This window comes from Eriocheir sinensis, chromosome 23 (genome assembly GCF_024679095.1).
Source record: "Eriocheir sinensis breed Jianghai 21 chromosome 23, ASM2467909v1, whole genome shotgun sequence".
In the NCBI taxonomy this organism is placed as follows: Eukaryota; Metazoa; Arthropoda; class Malacostraca; order Decapoda; family Varunidae; genus Eriocheir; species Eriocheir sinensis.
In genome coordinates this window covers 16,445,954-16,472,486 of record NC_066531.1, presented here as the reverse complement: position 1 = coordinate 16,472,486, position 26,533 = coordinate 16,445,954, and the positions used below count along the sequence as shown (strand labels likewise).

The 26,533-nt window shown below is 43.6% G+C and overlaps 1 protein-coding gene across 5 annotated transcripts in view; it reads left to right on the top strand.

Annotated features, from left to right (window-relative positions):
• Positions 1-26,533, top strand: part of LOC127002509 (uncharacterized) — a 40,590-nt gene that overhangs the window by 234 nt on the left and 13,823 nt on the right. Inside the window, exons 2-5 of one of the 5 annotated variants that reach the window (XR_007756303.1) lie at positions 1,379-1,491; positions 2,097-2,189; positions 5,631-5,743; positions 6,098-6,762. Coding sequence is in view for 4 of the 5 variants with exons in the window: in XM_050868561.1 (XP_050724518.1) it covers positions 1,410-1,491; positions 2,097-2,189; positions 5,631-5,743; positions 6,098-6,178 (369 nt within the window). In the remaining variant the exon portion in view is untranslated. Of the gene's footprint in view, positions 1-400; positions 1,492-2,096; positions 2,190-5,630; positions 5,744-6,097; positions 6,763-26,533 lie in introns of those variants that run through there. The other 4 variants (XM_050868561.1, XM_050868562.1, XM_050868563.1 and 1 more) reach the window with 4 other exon arrangements.

Genomic DNA, 26,533 nt, shown 5'->3' with positions numbered 1-26,533 from the left:
GAGGCAGGGCCGCTGGGTGGGAACTGGGAGCGGGCATGAGCGGCATTACTATAGTCCATCGACTCTAACTTAAAATGGAGCCCTGTGGCTTGGCCCGGGGAAACCCCCATTGTTTACAGATCTAGCGATGACCTGCGCATGACGTTTTGTCTCACTGTTAGTCTGTACGTTATCTATTTATGGAATTTACATACATTCATAATACGACTGCGTGGTGTTATGAATGGCTTGGGATTAGAGGGATTGATTGATTGATTGATTTAGAGTTTCTTTAATGGCGCCGCAACATCTTGGTCATATGGCACCGGGGTAATAAAATGGAAGGCAAATAATTAAAATAATCTAAGGGTGATAAACATTATTAGGAAGATAGTTTTGAAATGGTCCATTCAGATATAGCACTAGTTTAAAATATAATAAAATGTTTATTAAAAATGCATTAGTGAAATACAAATAACTTTCTATGAAGAGACCCTACAAGAGATGGAGGATGCCCATCTCCTGCAGATACCCTATGACGTCATGTCCAGGGGTGAGCGCCTTTTCTCCCAGCATTAGGGAAAGGGAAACATTCTCATGTACATCACAACACCGGGAGAGGTACTGCTCTCGCAGATCGGGCCGACAGTTCAAGCCAACTATGAGTATCGTCTGAGCTCAAATAAGCCTCGGAGGGTACTTAAATACTTCGATCATCGGTTCCCAAACCGAAACAGAATCAACTTATTCACTGCCTGAAGACTAACCATATTTACCATGAAAGGAATAACAATAGTGAAGTGTTTCCTTTCATGAAATAATAACTAATTGTTCTTGCTGAATTACAATTAAAGAGCAAGGATTATTTAATTTAACCGATGGAAACAGAGAGGAAAGCCACGCCATCTGGCGAGATAAATTCAAAATATCGCTTCAGACCCACGTGGTTGGTTTTCTCTCACTCCACCACCGGCCTTCACAAAGTAAAGACCAAGGCACCGCAGCCCACCCATTAACTCGGACGCAGTGTGCCTTCTGTTACCTGACTCGAGGGATACTACACCCGGCAACGAGACTTCAGAGACAACAGTATCTTTTGAAACCCGCTTCTCAGCTAAGTGCCCCCAGCAGTTATTTGAGACAGATAGATTTTTACTACACGGATCCGGTAGGATTATTATTTGTTCGGCTGTCTGGAGGTGCTTGTTGGATACCTTCACCACCTAATAGCTGGTAAGCACTTGTTTCTTTGGGATTGTCTGACGGGTGTGTTATTCACTTTGCGAGTGACCTAACTGTTGGGTAGGGTAAATTTACTGATTCCCAACAACTACTACTAATGCTATAACTTCTACTTCTAATACTGCTACTACTACAACTACTACAGCCACTCCCACAGGCACATAGACGCTGTGGACCCGTCGGAGGGCATGATGAAGCAACGGGAGACTGGCATCTATACCAACGACTTCCTGGAGTTTATCGGCAGCGGACACTCCACCGTGCCCAAAGGTATTAGTGATTTGTTTTTTTACATCAAAGGACACGGCTCAAGTTCAACAAGAGTACAAAAAAAAAAGTCCGCTACTCGCCGCTCCCATAAAAGATTAAAGTAAAGAGTCGCCAAAGAGAGGTCAATTTCGAGTGGAGAGGTGTCTTGATACACTCTTCTTGAAATAAGTCAAGTCATAGGCAGGAGGAAATACAGACGAAGGAAGGTTGTTCCAGAGTTTACCTCTTGCATAAGGGTTTTGGATAGTATAGGGATGAGCATGAGTAGAAAGTCGTGTGCAGCGGGGCCGCGGGAGGGAGGGAGGCTGCAGTAAGCATGTTCAGAAGAGCAGTCATCATGAATATATCGATAGAAGATAGAAAAAGAGGCAACATAGCGGCGGAATTTAAGAGGTAGAAGGTTGTCAGTAAGAGGAGGAGAGCTGATGAGACGAAGACCCTTAGACTCCACTCTGTCCAGGAGAGCTGTGTGAGTGGAATTATTGTTATTGTTGTTGTTTCATATTTAAAGATTAATATACGTATTTTTCTTATACATCTCTCTCTCTCTCTCTCTCTCTCTCTCTCTCTCTCTCTCTCTCTCTCTCTCTCTCTCTCTCTCTCAGACACATACGACCTGGTGGTCACCTCGGGTGGTATGGGCGAAGGTCATATCCCACTCAGTGGCCTCGACGACCTGGTGCGCGTCGCAAAGAACGGTGAGCGAGCGTGCGTGCGTGCGTGCGTGCGTGCGTGAGCGTGAGAATGTTTTTACAACAAAGGAGACAGCTCAATGGCGCCAAAAAAGGAAACAATAATATAAAAAAAAGCCCGCTACTTGCTGCTCCTGATAAAAAAAATCAAAAGAGGTGGCCGAAAGAGGGGTCAATTTCGGGAGGAGAGGTGTCCTGATACTCTCCTCTTGAAAGAGTTCAAGTCGTAGGCCGGAGGAAATACCGATGAAGGAAGATTGTTCCAGAGTTTACCAGCGTGAGGGATGAAAGAGTGAAGATGCTGGTTAAATATTGCATAAGGGGTTTGGACAGTATGGGATGAGCATGAGTAGAAAGTCGTGTGCAGGGGCCCGCGGGAGGGAGGAGGCAAGTTAGAAGAGCAGTCAGCGTGAAAATAGCGATAGAAGATAAAAAGAGTCAACATCGCGACGGAATTTAAGAGGTAGAAAACTATAAGTTGGAAGAGGAGAGGTGATGAGACACGTGAGATGCATACTCCATACGAGGGCGGACAAGGCCCCTGTATATAGATAGCAACTGTGCGGGGGAGAAGAACTGGAGGAGACGATACAGAACGCCCAACCTCGAGGAAGCTGAATTAGCGTGAGTGGAGATATGAAGTTTCCAGTTGAGATTTTGAGTTAAGAATAGACCGAGGATATTTAGTGTTGAAGAAGGTGACAGCTGAGTGTTGTTGAAGAATAGGGGATAGGTGTTTGGAAGATTGTGTCGAGTTGATAGGTGGAGAAATTGAGTTTTTGAGGCATTGAAGGACACAAGGTTTCTTTTACCACAATCGGAAATGATAGACTCCAGTCTGGAGTCGTGTACTTCCTGTTGGGATGGCCTTCTATTGAAAGAAGTTGAATAATGCAGAGTGGAGTCGTCGGCGTATGAGTGGACAGGAAAGTTTGTTATTGAAAGAAGATCATTGATGAATAACAAGGAGAGTGGGTGATAGGACAGAGCCCTGTGGACCGCCACTGTTGATAGGTTTAGGGAAGAACAGTGACCGTCTACCACCGCAGAGATACAACTGCCGGATATGAAACTGAAAATAATGTTACAGAGAGAGTGATATAATCCAAAAGAGGGTAGTTTAGTAAGCAAAGTCTTGTGCCAGAGACTCTATCGTAGGCTTTCGATATGGCTAAGAGAGGATGACCAAGAGTTAGTTAAGAGAGCAAGAAGATCGCCTGTAGAACGCCCATTGTGGAACCCATACTGGCGATCAGATAGAAGGTTAGAAGTGGAAAGGTGCTTTTGAATCATCCGGTTAAGGATTGATTCAAAAGCTTTAGATAGACAGGAAAGTAAAGCTATAGGGCGGTAGTTTTAGGGATTGGAACGGTCACCCTTCTTAGGCACAGGCTGTACAAAGGCATACTTCCAGCAGGAAGGGAAGGCAGATGTTGATAGGCAGAGACGAAAGAGTTTGACCAGGCAGGGTGTCAGCACGGAAGCATAGATTTTAAGGACAATAGGAGGCACTCCATCAGGTCCATAAGCCTTCTGAGAGTTGATGCCAGAGAGGGCATAGAAAACATCATTTGGAAGAATCTTAATAACGGGCATAAAGGAGTCAGAGGGGGGATGAGTAGGAGGAATATGCCCAAAATCGTCCAGGGTTGAGTTTTTACAGAAAGTTTGAACGAAGAGTTCAGCCTTAGAGACAGATGAGACGGCAGTGCTGCCGTCAGGGTTAAGGAGAAGAAGGAAAGAGGAAGAAGTGAAATTGAAGGAGATATTTTGGCTAGATGCCAGAAGTCACGGGAAGAATTAGAAGAAGCAAGGTGTTGACATTTTCTATTGATAAAAGAAGTTTTGGTAAGTCGGATAATATATATGGCACGATTCCGGGCTGACATGTAAAGGTCATAGTTAGCGTTGTGAGATGCCTCTCTATCTTTAACAGCACGAGAACAAGCATGATTCAACCAAGGCTTTTTAGCATGAGGAGTAGAGAAAGAACGTGGAATGTGTGCCTCCATTCCAGAGACAATCACCTCTGAGATGCACTGGGCACACACAGAGGTCTCTCTCCTGGAAGCAGTAATCATTCCACGGGAAATCGGAAAAGTACATCCTCAGATCGTCCCACCGAGCTGAAGCAAAATGGCAGAAGCATCGCCTCTTCGGTGGGTCCAGAGGATGTACAGGAACGATAGGACAGGAAACAGAAATAAGGTTATGATCGGAGGAGCCCAACGGAGAGAACAGTTTGACAGAGTAAGTAAAATGATTAGAGGTAAGGAAGAGGTCTAGAATGTTGGGCCTCTCTCCAAGACGGTCGGGAATACGTGTAGGGTGCTGAACCAACTGCTCTAGGTCGTTGAGGAGAGCAAAGTTGTAGGCTTGTTCACCAGGCTGGTGTGTGAAAGAGGATGAAAGCCAAAGCTGGTGGTGAACATTGAAATCTCCATGATGGAGATTTCAGCGAAGGGAGAGTGAGTCAAGATGTGCTCCACTTTAGAATTCAAATATTCAAAGAATTTTACATATTTATAGAGTTAGGTGATAGATAAACAGCACAGATATATTTAGTAATAGAATGAAAATGAAGTCTTAGCCAGATGGTGGAAAATTCAGAAGAGTCAAGGTCGTGGGCACGAGAGCAAGTGATGTCGTTGCGCACGTAGGCGCAGCATCCAGCTTTGGATTGAAATTTAGGATAGAGATAGTAGGAGGGAACAAAGTAGAGGTTGCTGTCAGCAGCCTCAGAAACCTGTGTTTCGGTGAGAAAGAGAAGGTGAGGTTTAGAGGAGGAGAGATGGTGTTCCACAGAATGAAAATTAAAACGAAGACCGCGAATGTTGCAAAAAATTGATAAGGAGGAGGTTCGAAGAGTTATCAGGACACCTCTCAAGTCGGCAGCCATAATGGGAGTCCTCCCTGGGGGAAATTATGGTCCCCCCCTCCCCCCAGGCGGGGACTCCGAGGCATTGTTATTTTTCGCCATTTATAATTTTGAATTTTGGGAAAAGGTGTGTGTGTTGTGTGAATATAGTGTGGTGTAGAAAGAGAGAGGAACTGTCTTTAGAGAGCATGCTGAACTGCTCTCTGGTGTTGATGAGACATAAGGGAAACGGTTAGAAAGGACATGGGATGGGTCTTTGAAGGGCTTCAGCATCCTCCTCGCTTCTCATATATCCTCACCGGGAGTAGGTCACGCCCGTTCGGTAGGTGTCTTCCTACCTACTCCTACTATAGGATCGCTAAACAGTTCATGGTAATCCCAGCAACTTTTACTAGAGGCTTTTCAAACAGGCGAACTTAGGCGCCGTTTAGGATGGGAAAGAGCCTACATAGAGACTTCAGATTTGCATGGAATAAACCTTGAGGCGGTCTTCCTAAGGTGGGCAAGACGACGCGCCCCCTAGCGTATGCCCCAATGATTAACTTATTTCCTCCTCTCCGGTACTCCAGGAGGCTTCGTGATCATCGTGATGCGCCATGAGCACCTACAGACCGTGCCTTCCTACAAGGACAAGCTGGAGCCTTACATGGACCAGCTGGAGGCGGACGGGAAGTGGAAGAAGGTAGGGAGCACCGTTGCCAGATTATCGTACTCAGAGCATAGTATTTACCGTTTTTTGACACCTAACTATTGCCAAGAAACATCAGGAATTAACTATTTTAACGACAGATATAAATGAATTTAGTTATTGAGCCCCAGGAGACGGTTTTGGGGTCGGAAGTTGGTAAATATAAGAGACTGAGTACAACTATCTGGCAACGTTGGTACAAGAAAACATTTACTCTAATCAAGGTTTCTGTCTGGCGGGGCTGTTCACTGTATGGGCGCCTGTCACGACACTGGTATAAGGAGATGGTCAGGAGCTGGCCAGCGGGAGAAGGTCATGTATTTGAAATGATGGTCATAATTCCTTCAGGTGGAGCGGCGCACCGTCCCAAACTATTTCTGTGACAAGGAGGGTCTCGTCTTCGTCTTCCGCATCACTAAGCCTGAGTGAGGAGGAAGAGGAGGGAAGGGAAAGGAGAGAGATGAGGAGGAAGAGTTATAGTTGTGCTGTGCCAAGGCCGTCTCTGTGTTGCAGCCTTGGCTTTCGTCGCGGCACCCGAGACTGAGGTGTGAATTATCGAGGTCTGGCAACCTGGTGTCATGGCGTCTACGATGTTATATGATAGTCTACGCATAGGACACATTTGTCAGTATTAATCATATTATTGAAATTGTCGTAAAAATCTCTTTTAGTTTATAAGACTGAGGCTGCAGAATGCTTAACCTCAGACCTTGCTATCATCTCCAATTGGGATAAAAGGAATGTCTGGTCTGGGTCTTGGGGTCTTGATGATGTACAGACATGTATATATATAATAAACGGGTGTTTAATTCCCCTCAGGATCATGTTAATCTTTGTTTGTTTCTCAAGTTAATTTAAGTGATTACTCTTCCTAATTTTAAATGTGTCTGCTGTTCCTAATTTATAATGTGTCAGCTGTTCCTAATGTATAATGCGTCTGCTGTTCCTAATCTTAAAAGCGATTGCTGTTCCTAATTTTAAAAGCGTCTGCTGTTCCTAATTTTAAAAGCGTCTGCTGTAGCCCTACGTGGCGCAATGCAGAGGAAGTTAACTTATTTAATCTGAAAGTAAAGTGAAATGATCATAAAGTAAAGTTAAGTAACAGAGTAGTGAAGTATATGTGGCAGGTAGCATGTGGAAGGATGAGATGGAACGAGAGAATAAGATTAACGAAAAGAATAAAACTCTCGCCCCATCCCTCCCTCCTCCATACTTCCTTCCTCGAACAGAGTCGTCCGCCACTGGAACAGCCTCCCCAGAAGTAGTCAGTGCGGAAACGATCAACTCCATTTCCACTGACAGTAACTTTACTGCGTCGGGAGTGAACTGAACGTATCCAAGGTCACTTAATGTTCTTAGTTCTGTTATTTTCTTCTTCTATTATGAGATATCATCATCATCATCATAATTTCGTTTAACGTCCGTTTTCACTCTTCCTGAGCGGTTGGACGCTTTATTGGTCTCCTCTATTCTGCTCTGTCTTCTGCCTGATGCTCATCCAATCCCATCACTGCCAAGTCTTCCTGTATACACCTTCTCCACCTTTTCCTAGGTCTACCAACTGGTCTCCTTCCTTTTACTTTCAATCTCTTCAAAACTCCCAGCACTGTATCCTCCCCTGCTTTTCACATGTCCGAACTATAGGAGTCTCCCTTCTGAGCACTGTTTCCAGGTTCTCTACTCCACATCTTTTAGCCACATCTAGCTGCACTAGATACCCTGTCTTGCTAATCTCTCCACAACTCCCAGCACTGTATCCTCCCCTGCTCTCTTCAGATGTCCAAACCATCGGAGTCTTTCCCATCGGAAGGAGTTTCTTTTCAAACCGAGTCATCCGTCACTGGAACAATCTTCCTTCAGAAGTAGTAAATGCGAATACTATCAACTCCTTCAAATATAGAATCGACCTTCACTTCGCTGCGTCGGGAGTAAACTGAATATTGAGGTGCTTTCATCTGCTCCCCAGGCCCCAAGTGGCTGTCGAGCAGATTAAATCACCAAAGCCGGCAACCTCGTAATGAGCCAATAGGCTTTATGTTGCCTGCATTTCCATGTTTCCATGTTTCTGAGGTGGTGGCGGAGTGGCTAGCGTGCCGGCCCCGCATTCGCAGGTTTGATGATGATGAGGGTTGGAATCCGCCGCTAACCACCTGGGATTCTTCAGTCACCGCCGAGGGGCCTAAGACTACTCACATGCTGTCCTGAAGACTACCCACCAACCCGGACTCTAGAAGATGCTATGCAAGTGAAGTCAAGAAAGATCTCCGGGGGACAGCATGAGCCAATAATAATTGCGCCACTATAAACAATTGTCTGCGCCATAACGGGCTCGGGCCCACCATTAGACCCCGAATAAAAAAAAGCCTGCCGGCGCTTTAGGTCATATATAAAAAAGGAAAAAAGAAACTGTTTCCAGGTCCTCTACGCCACATCTGTTAGCTACATCTGCACTGGATCGACACCCTTCTATTATGAGATTTTGAACAAAGAATAAAGAAGAGAATAAATTGCTTTCCCGCCCCCTCCCTCCCTCCCTCCTTCCTTCCTTCCTCGAATTGAGTCGTCCGCCACTGTAACAGCCTTCCTGCAAGAGTGGTTAGCGCATACTGTGTGATTTTCAGTTAATACAATAAACATGTGTGCAATATTCATGCAGTGGAGAAAATGATAAGACTCGTAATATGATAATAGAAAACAGTAAAGGAAGGAATATTAATTAAGTGCATGAAACCAATTATAATCATTTTCCACAGATAGAGGTCGTTTTTTTCTTGTTCTTGTTTTAATAGTTTTTTTCTTCTCCTATATGAGAGAGAGATAATAAAGATAATATAATAATAATAATAATAATAATAATAATAATAATAATAATAATAATAACAATAATAACAATAATAATAATAACAATAATAATAATTATAATAACAGTAATATGAGAAGTGTGATAAAGGAGAATTACAGAAGAACAAAGAAGAGGAAAGAAGGAATGGAGGAAACAGAAGGAAGGGGAATATAAATAATGGAAATATATAACAATAGAACGGGTCAAAGTGGGACGAGGGGGCGGGACTGGGCTCACCTCTAAACAAAACAACGTGACTGAGAAAGAGTAAGGGAGGAGAGGGAGAATGTACGGGATAAGGGAGGTGGGAACTGGGCAGTGAGGAGATGAGGAAAAGGAAAGTGAGGGAGAGTAAGAGTAAGTGAGCAGAGAATATTGAAGAGAATAGAAGGGAGGGAGAGGAGAGAAAGGAGGGATGGAGGAAAAGGGAGGAGAGAGAGAATAAAGGAGGAAAGGAGGGATGGAGGGGGGTAAGGAGTAAGGGAGGTGATAAGAGGGAGAGAGGGGTGTAAGTAAAGGAAGGTGAGGGAGAGAAAAAATAAGGGAGGAAAGGAGGGGATGGAGGAAAAGGAAGGAGGTGAGGGAAATGAGTAAGGCGAGGTTCCCACTATTCCGTTTTGACGGATCCGTCGACGTTAATAATGACCTCAAAATGACGTCAGCGAAATAGCGGCCGCTCGGCACGGATGATCCACTCCGTCAGTCCATCGTCCATCATTTGTTGACAAACATATGGACAGCATTAACCACAACGACCTCTTGTATATGTTATTTTGTAGCTAAGTACTTATATTTCATATTCATGATATGTAGGATACTAATTTTCATTCTGTGGAGCACCATCTCTCCTCCTCTAAACCTCACCTTCTCTTCCTCACCGAAACACAGGTCTCTGAGGCTACTGACAGCAATCTCTACTCTGTTCCCTCCTACTATCTCTATCCTAAATTTCAATCCAAAGCTGAATGTTGCGTCTACGTGCGCAACGACATAACTTGCTCTCGTGCCTACGACCTTGACTCTTCTGAATTTTCCACCATCTGGCTAAGACTTCATTGTCATACTATTACTAACTACATCTGTGCTGTTTATCTCTCACCCAACTCTGCTATCTATGTAAAATTCTTTGACTACTTGAACTCTAAAGTGGAGCACATCTTGACCCACTCTCCTTCACTGATTCAATGTTCACCACCAGCTTTGGCTTTCATCCTCTTTCACTGACCAGCCTGGTGAATAAGTCTACAACTTTGCCCTCCTCAACGACCTAGAGCAGTTGGTTCAGCACCCTACACGTATTTCTGACCGTCTTGGAGACACGCCCAACATACTAAACCTCTTCCTTACCTCTAACCCTTCTGCTTACTCTGTCAAACTGTTCTCTCCGTTGGGCTCCTCCGATCACGACCTTATTTATGTATCCTGTCCTGTCGCTCCTGTTCATCCTCTGGACCCACCAAAGAGGCGATGCTTCTGGCATTTTGCCTCAGCTCGGTGGGACGTCCTGAGGATGTACTTTTCCGATTTCCCGTGGAATTATTACTGCTTCCAGGAGAGAGACCCCTCTGTGTGTTCCCAGCGCATCACAGAGGTGATTGTCTCTGGAATTGAGGCATACATCCTACGTTCTTTCTCTACTCCTCATGCTAAAAGTCTTGGTTTAACCATGCTTGTTCTCGTGCCATTAAAGATAGACAGGCAGCTCACAAAAGGTTCCAGAGCCTTCGCACTCCTACTAATCACAAACTTTACATTGCAGCCCGGAATCGTGCCAAATCTATTCTCCAACTTACCAAAACCTCTTTCATCAACAGAAAATGTCAACACCTTGATTTATCTATTTCTTCCCTTGCTTCTGGCACCTAGCCAAAAATATATCCACCAATTTCACTTCTTCCTCTTTCCCTCCTCTCCTTAACCCTTACACGAGCACTTCTGTCTCATCTATCTCTAAGGCTGAACTCTTCGCTCAAACATTCTGTAACAACTCCACCCTGGACGATTCTGGGCATATTCCTCCTACTCATACCCCCTCTGACTCCTTTATGCCTGTTATTAAGTTTCTTCATAATGATGTTTTATATGCCCTCTAGCCTCAACTCTCAGAAGACTTATGGACCTGATGGAGTGCCTCCTATTGTCCTTAAAAACTGTGCTTCCGTGCTGTCACCCTTCCTGGTCAAAGTCTTTCGTCTCTGCCTATCAACATCTACCTTCCCTTCCTGCTGGAAGTATACCTTTGTACAGCCTGTGCCTAAGAAGGCACACCGCTCCAATCCCTAAAACTACCGCCCTATAGCTTTACTTTCATGTCTATCTAAAGCTTTTGAATCAATCCTTAACCGGAATATTCAAAAGCACCTTTACACTTCCAACCTTCTATCTGATCGCCAGTATGGGTTCCGCAAGGGTATTCTACTGCCGATCTTCTTGCTCTCTTAACTGACTCTTGGTCATCCTCTCTTAGCCGTTTCGGTGAAACTTTCTCGGTTGCGCTAGACATATCGAAAGCCTTCGATAGAGTCTGGCACAGGTCTTTGCTTTCTAAACTACCCTCTTTCGGATTCTATCATGCTCTCTGTTCCTTTATCTCCAGTTTCCTTTCCGCCCGTTCTATCTCTGCTGTGGTAGACGGTCACTGTTCTTCCCCTAAACCTATCAACAGTGGTGTTCCACAAGTCTCTGTCCTATCACTCACTCTCTTCCTGTTATTCATCAATGATCTTCTTTCCATAACAAACTGTCCTGTCCACTCATACGCCGACGACTCCACTTTGCATTATTCAACTTCTTTCATTAGAAGGCCATCCCAACAGGAAGTACACGACTCCAGACTGGAGGCTGCAGAACGCTTAACCTCAGACTTTGCTATCATTTTCGATTGGGGTAGAAGGAACCTTGTGTCCTTCAATGCCTCAAAAACTCAATTTCTCCACCTATCAGCTCGACACAATCTTTCAGACACCAATCCCCTATTCATCAACAACACTCAGCCGTCACCTTCTTCAACACTAGATATTCTCGGTCTATCCTTAACTCTAAATCTCAACTGGAAACTTCGTATCTCCTCTCTCGCTAAATCAGCTTCCTCGAGGTTGGGCGTTCTGTTCTTCTCCCCGCACAGTTGCCATCCATATACAGGGCCTTGTCCGCCCTCGTATGGAGTGTGCATCTCACGTGTGTGTGTGTGGGGGCTCCACTCACACAGCTCTTCTGGACAGAGTGGAGTCTAAGGCTCTTCGTCTCATCAGCTCTCCTCCTCCTACTGATAGTTTTCTACTTCATAAATTCCGTCGTGATGTTGCCTCTCTTTCTATCTTCTATCGATATTTTCACGCTGAATGCTCTTCTGAACTTGCTAACTGCATGCCTCCCCCCCTTCCGCGGCCCCGCTGCACACGACTTTCTACTCATGCTTTCCCTATGCAAGAGTTAACCAACCTCTTCACTCTTTCATCCCTCACGCTGGTAAACTTTGGAACAGCCTTCCTTCACCTGTATTTTCTCCTGCCTACGACTTGAACTCTTTCAAGAGGAGGGTATCAGGACACCTCTTCTCCCGAAATTGACCACTCTTTCGGCCACCTCTTTTGATTCTTTTTTTAGGAGCAGCGAGTAGCGTTTTTTTTTATTATTGTTTCCTTTTTTTGTGTCATTGAGCTGTCTCCTTTGTTGTAAAAAAAAGTGTTTTACGTTGTTCTGAAGGATGTTGTGTACCAACTTACAGGCGGAGAATCCTATTGGCTGTTGTGAGCCATCTGGAGTGGTTTAAATTTCCTGGATTTCTCCTTGACAGTGTGTCAGGAACAGTCCCATTAGAGATTGCTTTTCCCAATTGGTCCTGCGAAGCCATGTGGCCCACTTGTTTTACCATCGAGTTTTTCAAAAAGGTGACGTAGTGACAGCTCATTGCCATGGACCTGACAGATGAACCAATGAACTGGGTGGGCAAGGCTTTTCTCGACTTGACAAATCACCCCAGATTTATTCCCAGTATTTACAGTAGTCCATCACATCCAATCGCCAGTACGTTTTCCGTGGAAATTCTTTTCTATTACTCTTTGCAGAACCAGTGGCAGGTTAATAATGGCCTAGATATTCTGAACCTGGTTCAGCCGCTATAGCAATATGCTCTTCAATTACCTTTCTCCTATAGTCTCTATTTCCAATCTTCTCCGTAGTAAGAGTTTCTTTCCTTCCATCAAAGTAGATGCCTGCAACTTATACTTTCCCATGTGCATCCTTTGTCAAATGTTGTCCGTTTGATTGCCTCGATCTCCGTACTTTGTTCCTATCTATGACTTTGGAAGGATCCTCTTTTGTAATAACCCCTAAATCTTCAAGGATTGCACTAGATAGTAATGCAGCACCACGGTCAGACAGTCCAACCCAGTCACAAACCTCATGGAAAGAAGAGAACAGACGTTTTTGTTCTCTATTTTTTTCTTTTTCATCTCTTCATTGTTGTCCCACAGCTCCACCTTCTTTTGGTTTTCTATGATGGAGCTGATACTTGGAAGGGGTGTATTCATCTTCCGAGTCAGTCAAATTTGAGGACGAGGTATCACTTTGAACAAGACATCCTGATGCTTGTAACTGGCTGATGGTCTTGCAGCATATTGATTTCTTCTTTCTTCTCTTTTCCTAATGGCTTCAGTTGTTCGTTTGTTCACTCCTCCAATGAACATTTTACGTTCATTTATTTGGTCCTCTACAAATTCTTGTTCTATTTTGGGGACTTTCTTCTGTCGAGGACAGGCACAGTACTGGAATTCAGGGCACCTGCAAGCTGTTACTTCAAATAATCTAGCAGCATGACTACTGTGATAGTTGTGATGACTACCCTCAAAGCTGTGATGACTACTGTAATAGCTGCGAGCACTACATCAAGTCCTAGCCATCCTAGCTCCCAAAACGTGGAATTGGGCAATATAAAGTCGACTCACGTCCGTCTGTATGTCCTTTATAGACGACCAAACGGTGATAGCTACAGACATAGGCTTTATATGTTTTTGAAGCGTACTATGCTCCCGAGTAATCATGGCACATAATATGAGGACATTAATATACAATTTTTTGAAGTTATTTAATAAAACTATCAAAAATGGTCCAAACGTTGGGTCCATCGGCGTTTTCTGCTGATGCCGGAGCGGCGGAGGTTGCGGACAAAGAGGGACTCAGCCGAGTTATGTTCAGTGCAAAAGAAAAACAATCCCCAAAACGACGTTTTCCAAAATTTCCGTTTCAAACGGCTTAACTCTTCCTTTTCACGTTGATTTCTTTGTTTTAAGAGTTATTTTCCGTTTCATTTTAACCCTTCATTTTCACATCGAATATTTAAATCCCTTTTCACAGTCATTTACGAATCCTCAGCTTCATCAAACCTCCAGCTACACCTAATGGTAAGGTCACATTTTATTTTGTTATTTTGGTTTAAATTACTACTTTAAGTATTTTATGTCAATTTAGTAATTTGCCAAAAAATTTTTTTTTTTGCCACACAATAGTATCAAATTTTGTTTAATTTCATTTTTTTTATATTTTCACCTATTTTATTATTAAAAATGGCAAAAGTAGTACCTATTATTTTTTTTTAGTAAAATCATCAAAAGTACTTTTTTTTTCCCTTTTGCATGTAGATTCATCCTTACCTCCACAATGCCTCCAGAACGTCCCTCCATTGGCAAATTAACTTCTCAGGCTCGCAGTAAGCGGCAAAGACGGGATGGAGAAACTGAGGCAGACCGTGCTCATCGTTTGGAGGCTCTCAGACTCTACAATTCTGAAGCAAGGGCATCACTGTCTGACCAGCAGAGACAAAACCGCCAAGAAGCGGATAGGTTGCACCACCAAAGAACCAGAGCAAGGGCAACAGATGAACAACGTGCAGACACAAGGCTGGAGAATGCAGATGCACATCGTCAAAGGAGAGCAGAAGAAACCTTGGAACAGCAAAGGTTACGCCTGGAAGCTGAACGTCAAAAGAGAGCAAATACAAAGGGCATCACCTGGTTCAAATGGGCCTTCTCCTATGCCATCAAGAAGGACTACAACAGCAGCCCAAAGGTCTGCATTGGCAAGATGGACACAGTTTGCTCCCAATGCAGAGCTAAGAAGTGGCCAAGAGAAGCTCCAGTCATGTGCTGCACTGGAGGAAAAGTCAAGTTGGAGGCCCTTCAGGCACCGCCAGTGATCCTGCAGAAGCTGCTGACAGAGAACAGCCCACAAGCCAAAAACTTTAGAAGAAAGATCTGGAAGTACAATGCTGCCTTAATGATGACTTCCTTTGGTGCCACCAAGAAGCTCACTGCATGGGTTCGTTACTACCTACAAGATCCAAGGCCAGTGCTACCACCGCATGGGCAGTCTACTCCCCCTAGAATATGAAGAGCCCAAGTTTGTCCATGTCTTCTTCATGGATGGTGATGACGAAACCAACAGACGCTGTACACTTAACCAGTCGGTCCAACACGACATCATCGAGGCTTGAGTGTCAACATTGCCTCCAGAGGGAAAGCGTCCAGAATATGTGCCGCCGCACTACAGTGGAACAGACAGCGGAAGTGCCATGGGAAGACTTGGGAAAACTGCAGCAGGAGGACCGAGATCTGAGACCAATTATGGATTGGCTGAGTCAATCGTCAACGCGACCTGGGTGGGAAGTAATCTCGAGAGAAAGCCCTACCACCAAGAATTAATGGACTCAGTGTGACACTCTTCGGATGGGCAACGGGGTGTTGCAGCGACGCTGGGTCTCTCATGATGGTCTTGACCACTACTGGTCCACGGTGCTACCTATGAAGTCCCGGGAAGGAGTCTTGAAAGAAATGTACGACAGCATCACCAGCGGACACCTTGGGGTAAAGAAGACACTGAGTCGCCTGCGCCAAAGGTTCTACTGGGTTGGCATGAGGAAGGACGTGGAAGAATGGTGTCACGCGTGTAAGGTGTGCTGTGCAAAGAAGGGCCCCAAGAAGCGTCACCGTGCCCCATTGCAACTATACCAGGTTGGAGCCCCCAATGAACGGGTGGCAGTGGATATAGCAGGACCCTTGCCTCTGACGACGAACGGAAATAGGTACATCTGCGTCACAATGGATTACTTCACCAAGTGGCCGGAAGCCAACGCCATCCCTGACCAGGAAGCCACTACCATCGCTAAGATATTGGTGGAGGAGTTCTTCTGTCGCTTCGGTGTGCCTAACGAGCTCCATTCCGATCAGGGAAGGAATTTTGAGTCAACAGTCCTTGCTGAGTGTTGCAAGCTCCTGGGTATCAAGAAGACCCGGACCACCCCTCTGCACTCCCAGTCAGATGGAATGGTGGAGAGGTTTAATTGGACGTTGGGCCAGGAGTTGGCCAAGCAGTGCAACAATGATCAGTCTTCATGGGATCAGAAGCTGCCTGCGCTCCTCATGGCCTACAGGTCTGCCGTCCACGAGACTACGGGGTATTCACCGGCAAAGCTGATGTTTGGACGTGAGCTGCGATTGCCGGTGGACCTACTGACAGGAAGGCCTCCTGGGGAAAGTCTTCCAAGGGACGCCTCCAGTTTTGCCCGTCAACTAGAGGAACGGCTGGAAGAGGTGCACCATCAAGTCCGTGGTGCCTTGAAGTTCTCCGGGGAGGCCATGAAGTGCGGTTACAATATGAGGGCAAGCCACGTTGACTTCAAGGAAGGAGACCAAGTCTGGTTTTACAACCCGCAGAGGAAGAAAGGACAGTCTCGAAGTTACAGAACCCCTGGGAAGGCCCTTATACTGTGCTAGAACGCCTCTCCGACGTGACTTACCGAATCCGGAGAACGGAAAGGACCAAGCCGAAAGTTGTCCACGTCAGCCGCCTATGGAGGTACCGCGGTCCGGGAAACTACACCTGGAACAACTACAGACACCCAGCAGCCGGCGAAAACGTAAGGGACGTCCAGGACCAAGAGGAGGTCGACGACGACATAAGCCTTCTGGACCTTTCAGCCGAGGGAGATAACCTCCCGGCTTCGGCAGATGTTCCAGGGACACCCCAAGAAGCGGACGACGACGAGGCGCACCAGGAGACAGACGCGCAGGAGGCAGCGAACAGAAGACAGAGACAACGCAGGCGTCCACAGCGATACGACGATTATTATGTTTTGATTAATTATCTTATGTTTGTATATAGTTAAGTGCGTGATCGGGACGATCACAATTAAGAGGGGGGGATAGTGTTGTGCTGGAAGCTTCCCCCGGCGTCCATGGGCCTCTAGAAGGCTACGGGAGGAGCGAGCAGGGGGGCGGGGAGCAAGGCGAGCCGTCCGCGCCCCGCGGGGCGCGGCCAGACGCCAGGTGGGAAGTGTTGCCAACTCGCATATATTTTTGCTACATGTTCTTGTATGATCTAAAATATACTGTAACATTCTAGACTGTACTGTTCTGGATATATATATAGGAGAAGAGGGCGAGAGAGTCAAGTCCGAGTCATAGTAAGCTAGTGGCCAGTGAAGAGTCGAGTGAAGTGTACTACTAAGGAAGAATATTAAACTACAGAAGTTGTGCGAAGTGTTTACATATCTCCCTCCCACGGAGTCTTGTGACGGCGACACGGAACCCAAGTAATACGTCCGGCATAACATCATCATCATGTAGAAGACATTCATTATCGCATTTCTAAATTGATTTCATGTAATATGGTATATTTCTAACTACATTATATTATAATATAATATAATATTATACAATATTATAATTTCACGGTCACACACACACTGTACACACTGATGCGCGTCACTAACATCACCAGTGAATGCGCCACCGTGGTATAGTTGCCAGATACCGCCACCAGGCTAAACATTCTGAAAACCGTGACACTACTCTCTGTCGTCGACTGTACATGGATGTTGTTTGTGTACACGGTGTTCCTCAGACAGTTGTTACAGATCAAGGTTCAGAGTTCGTTAATTCCGTGATGCAGGAGATAAATTAGAAGATACCTATGCGACACGCGAAAATAACGGCTTACCATACAAGTGGAAATGGAATAATAAAGCGCGCAAATTATACCGTTGTTAACATTTTGAGGACAATGGTTCTAGGAAATGTGTCCGTTTGGGAGATAATGTTACTTACTTGCAGTCACCCTGGCCTATAATGCTGCGTATCATCGCACCATAAAGGAGTCCCCTTTTTATCGAGAGAGACAGAGAGAGGATTTTTAGAGATCCTCGTATGCCCTACACTATGTTAGAAAAAAATATAAACCTCAGCAGCCCTGGTATGATATTGACTCCTATAAAGAGGAAATGGCTGCAATTGCAAGGAGGGTTTATGATATTGACTCCTATAAAGAGGAAATGGCTGCACTTGCAAGGAGAGTTTATGATATTTACTCCTATAAAGAGGAAATGGCTGTAATTGCAAGGAACGTTTATGATAATACTCCTATAAAGAAGAAATGGCTGTAATTGCAAGGAAAGTTTACGATATTGACTCCTATGAAAAGGAAATGGCTGCAATTGCAAAGAAAGTTTATGATAGATGCCAGGTTTACACTGAAGAAGGTAGAGAAGAAATGGAAAAGTACTACAAAGCTACAAAAATCAAAACTATCAGCGTTGGCGACAGAGTGTTCCTCAAACATACACCAAAAATAAAATAAAATAAAAAGTTGCAACCTATTTTTGATGGACCCTACAGGGTAATAGAGAAGATCAGTGATATAGTGGTAAAAATTAGGAACCTCAGGACTAGTAAGGTTTCAACGGTCCACACAGATAGAGTGAAAGTCCTTCATGAAGACTGCATCGATGTGCAGCAATGTCCAACGGTTAGGCGAGCATACCCTTAAATCCAGAGACAGACACTGATCTATTCTTTGCATTGCTCAACCCTGAAATCGCTGAAAAAAATTCTACCGAAAATGAAAACTCGTAGCGGAGAGGTGACTACTACTGATGACACATTAAATAATGTTCGTTCTACAACAGCAATAAACAGCTGATGCACAGGCCCTACCTTCTCAGGTTACTCCCAAACTTTCAGAGCCACCTCAGCATAGATAAAGCCTTTGCTCTTCCTCTACGGTACAAGAGTTGCCTAATGTAATGTCAAAACCAATACGATATAAAACAGGAATAATGTATAAAGATGAAAATGCAATGATTAAGCGGAAATATGACGAAATAGACCACAGATTGATTTGACTCTTTCGGTGTACAACTCAATAACACAACAGGAGTCCCCAACACGTGCTGGCCAAAGTTTCACACCAACATACTATCTATATTATAGTCCTCACAGACAGAGACTATAGTACCGCTTAGCCTCACAGAAGATGTTTTAGCTGCATTATATAAAGCACGGAATTTAACTGCTTCTTTAGCTTGAAATGTTATTCAAATGTCACCTGAGTATCCAGCTGTAAAAGCAATAAAATACACACTCCTTAATTTTGAACATGAATTCAGTTCATTGTTGCATCATCTAAGAAACGTTTTAGGCTATGTGATGACTACTAATCAAAACAAGCTGCATGCTTCTATGAATTATACAAAAAAAAAAAAAAAACGTGAAATAATTATTTTTTTAAGGATCCTTGTCTAATATCTTATTTGGTACCGCGACCCAGGCTCAAGTTGATGCTATTCATGGAAAAATAGAGTACTAGAGTCATTAACTGAGAAAAATTTATATAGTTAAATGTTTATTATGGAAAACTCAACATCGTTAAGTAATATGCATGCCATGCAATCTGCCTTCAATAGGCTATATTCAGCTGTAGATGTATTGAACCAAGTCGTGCGCCAATTTTCTATAGACTTTGGCTTTAGGAAGAGAAAAAAGCTCCTACAAGCATTGTTGTATTTTGACTTAGCATTATGCTGACCAGGTATACAAGATTTAAAGTTGAGTCTGCAGGCTCCCCTGCAAACATACATAACTCCAACCATTATGTGAGACAAACAGTTGTTCAGTACATTAAAGGAAGCCTAGGTTCGGCCTCCAGGTCTTTTGTGCCTTGCAGTTCTTGATTTTTTAGCTTTATATAGGGATGTAATAACTGTCCTCCAGGACAACGGCTTTGCACGATTCTCGTAATTTCTGTCTCACCAAACCTTTACGAGGAGATCCGCCTGACACCTTTGATGTCTTTCGAATCGACTCCCTTCCATTTTCTGTGCAGAATAGCACTTACTTTCTTATGTATAGTGTTGATTCACGATATATTGCCTTCAGTGAGAATAGGAAAATATATTTTCTGCTTTCTAGTATAGAACACAGTAACAAGAATAACCATATGTTAGTTTGTCCTCCCACAGGCCCCGTCTATGAGGCTAGTGACGCAGCCTCTTGTGAATCGGCTGCTTTCTTCAATCATGAGTCAGTGATCAACCTCTGCCACACAATAGTCTTGAAAACATTTACCCCTATGTTTATAAAAGGTCCTGGCTACTGGACCTATTCACTTGCCTCCCCCATCACTCTGACACTCACATGCCCTACCAGTCCTGTAAACAAACATACTGTCAGCTTGGCGGGTAATGGAATATTGACGCTTAGGCAAGGTTCTCTTCGTAGTGCTGAGTCCATCTCCCTACAGGAGCTAACAGATGGCTTGCAGCCCCTTAATTCTGTGGTCGAGCCGGATCAGCCCTTTCAACCAGCAATCCCTTGGTGGATTGTCTTCGCCATTGTCGTGATCCGGGTTCTTCTGCTGGTGACGTCTGCCGTGGGGTATTCCTATGTCCTGCGCTACGCAGAACACCGCCTACTTCCAGAATAGAGCCAATTGCAGACATTGAAAGGCGTATCTTCTCTCTCAACCAACACCTGTGAGATATCAGGGGCGAGATCTTCCTGAAGGGGAAGTATGTCGGGACCCAGAAAACGAACAAACAACGAGGGTAATGGAAAACAGATACCCAGAGAGGAATGACAGATATACAACTGTGTAAACATCTGACAGGACAAACACTAACAAGAAGGGTGACATATATAATAGTGTAAACATCTCATAGTACAAACGATAACAAAAAGGGGAAACAACGACGGTCAAGGAAAACAGATACCCAGACTCAGATACAGAAAACAGATACCCAGTAGGCGTGGTCAGAAAGTGTGAACAGCCATTGAAAAATACTCTGAACCTGTGACGTCATTCGTGGCGACATGTTATAAACCATTAGCTTAAAAGAAAAATCACTGTCTTAAGAGTGAATCACGAATAAGCAGGAGAAGTAAAACAATACAACATAATGAGCGAGCCAATGGGTGTGACAGGAAGTATTGGCCACTGGTTATGTAGAAAATTAAGGCGTGTCAAGGATGTAAGTCCGCCTCAAGCAAAGAAAAATGTGAACTAGAAATCAGTGGTATGGGCAGACCGAGCTTGGTTCTCGCCTCAAGCAGACCTGCTACTCACTCAGCTGAGAATGGCTGTTGTGATCTTAATCGTGAGAAGAAATTCGAGAATCTAAGGGAAACCGACTGTATTGTCCTGGAGATTATAATGTAGGAGATGTGTAGGATTGTGAGTGGAACAGGATCGTGATTATTTTATCGCGATATAAAGCAAAGGTAAAACCACTGGGTGTGGTATAATTTGGTGTTTCCGTGACTTGTAGTAGATTATACTATAGGAATGTGTTATTAGGATTTTGTGAAGAGAGTACATAATGATTGTGATGTAAGCAGAGAAGCAGAGAGATAAGTGGAACGACGAGTGTTATAATTATTGGCAACAATTGAGCACATATTGTAGTATTATGTTTAAGACATGTCGTTTGTCATATGTTGCATCCATTGCTGAATATGCCAGTGTTATGATCGTCTGAGCATAGAATATTGCGTAAGGGAATTACTTTCATTTAATTTTAAATAAATTTATATTTTCTTTTTCCCTTGTTTATCCCCGAACACCAGTCTCCAATAACAACTTAAGCCGGATCACGCTACCAGGGATACGAGACGGTCATATATGGAGTAATTAATGAGTGATAAAATAATTGTTTTAATACAAGTTAATACAAATGAAATAAAATATAAAGATTAAATACAAGAAAAGAAGGGTCCAAAAGTGTGGCTGTGTCAGATACCTCTGTAATACAAGTAACTAGGAGCTCCGAGCCAACAAATATATTCAGTCCTCAGTCACACACACACACACACACACACACACACACACACACACACACACACACACACACACGTACAGTGTAATTCAAGCAAACATATCAAAATTGAAAATGCTCGTATCTCGCTTATTTCCAGAGTAAAGTTTTTTATTAACAATCAGCAGCGGACGGGAAAAAAAAATGGATAACCCGACGGGCCTGACGTGTGGGCTGGGCAGTGGAGAGAGAGAGAGAGAGAGAGAGAGAGAGAGAGAGAGAGAGAGAGAGAGAGAGAGAGATAGCAAATCATCCGTCTACTGACCTGTATGTCCTCACTAAACTGAGGGAAATCACGAACGGTAGGTATAATAATTTATGAAGAGTAACGAGCCTCCATTATGGGAGGTAAGGGTTGCATATGACACTGCTACACTGTCGTGTCATCCTGACAAGATGTTGCATCACTTCCACTGTACCCCTCCACTAGTGGTGGCAGCGCTCCACACGTAGGCACGAAGCAAGCACTTAACGAGCATGAGTAAATCTTGTGTTTACACTTGTAATATTTGCTTTGTTTTGTGTATGCAGCTCAGCGTTTTAAGGAAGTAATTGTTTTGAATCTTCGTAAACTTCAATTTCAAGAAAATAAAAATGTATAAGAAATGCATTGTAATTCTCAGACAACGACGTTGTTTGTTAACGCTCATCGGATCCGGGGACGAGTAGGTTTCATTGCTTGTTTCTCCAACAGAAGTTCAGTCATCTATAGGCGATGGAAAGTTTTCAGATTCCGCCATAATCAACTTTACTTTTTAACTCTTAGCGGGTGATATTTTCTCAAATAGTCTCCAGAGCAAATACCCTTCACTCATCGTTAATCAAGTCATACTGAGTATACTATTCTGAGGAGACCTCGGGTAACCTTGTCCCAGGGAATCTACCCCAACGGCCGGTGGCAACACTGCAGGGTGGCGCACGGCTGCCTGAGGTGACGGAGCTCACATATGAGGAGTCCGGTGGTAGTGGCGCGTGGCCTGTCATAAGTGTAACCATCACGTACCCTTTGAGGCTCCTAAATACTCTTCCGAACGCATGTGACCAGTTGTTGTGTCGCGTGTAACCCAGATTGACGCAGCGACGGAGGGGCAGCCTGAGGGACCGAACACCTATTCCTGGGAAGTACTTCCGTGGGTTGCCTCGTAGCAGCACAAGAGGTTTGTACTGATGTTTCAGGAATAAGAAAGTGAAAGGATTGCATCACCTACAAGAGTACTTCCTTCCGTGTATAGTTATGTGAGCTCGTAAATTCCACCGTCGGTTACAACAGAAACGGCAAATCGTGTATACTGCCCCTTTTCTCTCCCCACCCCCTTTTCGCTGCTTTTTTTACGTTGCTCAAATGGCAATTAGCACTACCCCAACTACCATCCCCTCCCTGTCTTTGGCTTTACAGTGCCTAAAGTCAGAGAACTCCATGACCAATAACCCAGGAAAACTACTGTTGTACAATCGTGGTACACAAGTGTTGACACACTGTCCACTCGGTTTCGTTCACCGGCCCTGACTTTAAAATATATACATCGCATGGAAAGAGGCTAATGTTCAGATATGTCACTACATATACACTCTCCATAAGTTATTAGATATGAATCTGTCAGTTGTGCACACTGATAACAAGTTTGTAATTTGTGGACGAAAATGTCTCTTTTACATTTCGTTCAAATTTAGTCAAGGACAGCTAAAGTTGTTTACAACGCTATTACGCATCTGAATGTATGTTGTACTCATTTCTGCAACGTCGTCCCTAAGAAAATACGAAGAAAACATTGATAACGTGCACAAATATTATGATATAATATAAAAAATATATAATGATGTCACCATTTAACTCTCGCTAGACAATGTTATGCAATTACGTCGCCATCGACCATGCCAGCCGGCGCATTTAGGAAACTAGTAGGCTATTATGAATTGAATATAATTACAAAGCTATTATTTTGCATTTAAGAATACTAAGCGATTTGTTTGCATTTATGAAACTATACTATTACTTTGCATTTACGAATACTAAGCTATTATTATGCATTTAAGAAAACTAGGCTATTATTTTGCAGTAACTTTTTTTTCTTAACATAAATTAATCTCTCTCTCTCTCTCTCTCTCTCTCTCTCTCTCTCTCACACACACACACACACACACACACACACACCAGAATGAACACTGACGACCAAAGCCAAGCAAGTATTTAGCTTATGGAATGCAGAAAATCTTATTACAGAGCGTGCACTGGTGGAAACAAGAGGATTCATAACATTTCTTTTTAAAAAAACATAATCGTCGTGCAGTTGACGCTCACAGTTTCGTAACAAAAATCCTTAAATAATATATCTTTCACACCCACACACACTCTTTGACCCTTACACACACACACGCACACACACACACACACACATACGTCACATATAACTCAAATGTAGCTCTGCTGGATAGTTGCCGTCTTTCGCTGGCGGCGTCCGAAACATTTTGGAAACTGTGTCAACACTTGCGTCCCACGACTGTACCTTCAAAGTATGTATAAAACACTTCGATGACGTGACGAAAGCTATCATAATTATTACCGTGGAGAAAATGTCTCTTTTCGGGTACGGCGGCTGCGCGGGGGTGGTGAAGGTGAGCTCCTAACAAGGCAGATCAATATTGTTTAATTTATTAGACACATAATTATATAACGCAGGGTTGTTTGATTTAAATCAAGTTGATTTAAATCACTGATTTAAATTTAAGGATTTTTTTTAATCATTGATGTAAATCGACTTTAATTATGATACTCTTTTCAAATGTCATTGATTTAAATCTTGACCGTATTACCAGGGCAACAATATACTACGGAAAAACTAATTAAGAAAACACTAACTTTGATATCAATATTTTCCCTATCATTAACTTCACTGATTTCCATGAGCTTGTTAGTTCATTATATATATATATATATATATATATATATATATATATATATATATATATATATATATATATATATATATATATATATATATATATATATATATATATATATATTCAATCAGCTACATATAAGAACATAAGAACACAAGAACGTAGGAGTCTGCAAGAGGCCTGTAGGCCTGTACAAGGCAGCTCTATTGAACCTAAGCTCCTGTGTATCTAACCCCACCTAATTTCGCTGTCCATGAATTTATTTAATCTATTTTTGAATGTGACAGTTGTATTGGCAGTCACCACATGACTGCTAAGCCTATTCCACTCATCCACCACTCTGTTAGTAAACCAATTTTTGCCTATGTCCCTGTTGAATCTGAATGTATCCAGTTTAAGCCCATTACTTCGTGTCCTACCCGGTTCTCTTACCAACAACACCTTATGAATATCCCCCTTATTAAAGCCCTTCATCCATTTATAAACCTCGATCAAGTCTCCACGCACCCTTCGCCTTTCTAGAGAATGCAAGTTTAACTGTTTGAGTCTTTCCTCGTATGGCAAGTTTCTCAACCCTGAATCATCTTAGTCATCCTCCTCTGCACCGATTCTAACATTTTGATATCCATTCTATAGTAAGGTGACCAGAACTGAACCGCATAGTCAAGATGAGGTCTAACTAATGCTAAATATAGTTTGAGGAAGACTTCGGCGCTTCTGTTGCTTACGCTTCTTGAAATAAATCCCAGTACCCTATTTGCTCGATTTCTAGCTTGAATGCATTGTGTCCTTGGACGGGGATCAGAGCTCACTAAGACCCCTAAATCCCTCTCGCACCCAGACCTGCTTGTGGGAGCGTCATTTAAGCAATAGTTATGTGAGGGGTTGTTGAACTCCATTTGCCATTTATCCGCCCTGTCATACAATGTTTAGTTCATCCTGGAGAATACTAGCGTCCTGATCCGACTCAATTACTCTACCGAACTTGGTATCATCATATGGCCGGAGTACGTAGGAAGACACCTACCGAACGGGCGCAAGCCACTCCCGATGAGGTATATATGGGAGGTGAGAAGGGAGCTGAAGCCCTACAAAGACCCTTCCATGTCCTCACTAACCGTTTCCCTATTGTCTAAACAACACCGGAGAGTAGTTCAGCTTGCTCTCTAAAGACAGATCCTCTCTCTATCCACACCACACTACATTGACACAACATATACACCTTTTCCCAAAATTCAAATTTCAAAATGGCGCACCTACATCAAGCCTCGGAGTCCCCGCCTTAGGGGGCACAAATGCCCCAGGGAGGACTCCCCTTCTGGCTGCCGACCCGAGAGGTGTCTTGATGACTCCTCGAACCTCTTTCTTCTCAATTTCTGCAACATTCGCGGTCTCCGTTCTAATTTTTATTCTGTGGAACATCATCTTTCCTCCTCTAAACCTCACCTTCTCTTCCTTACCGAAACACAGGTTTCTGAGGCTACTGACAGCAATCTCTGCTCTGTTCCCTCCTACTATCTCTATCCTAAATTTCAATCCAAAGCTGGATGTTGCGCCTACGTGCGCAACGACATCACTTGCTCTCGTGCCCACAACCTTGACTCTTCTGAATTTTCTACCATCTGGCTAAGACTTCATTGTCATTCTATTACTAAATACATATGTGCTGTTTATCTCTCATCTAACTCTACTAACTATGTAAAATTCTTTGACTATTTGAATTCTAAAGTGGAGCACATCTTGACCCACTCTCCCTTCGCTGAAATCTCCATCCTAGGAGATTTCAATGTTCACCACCAGCTTTGGCTTTCATCCTCTTTCACTGACCAGCCTGGTGAACAAGCCTACAACTTTGCTATCCTCAACGACCTAGAGCAGCTGGTCCAGCACCCTACACGTATTC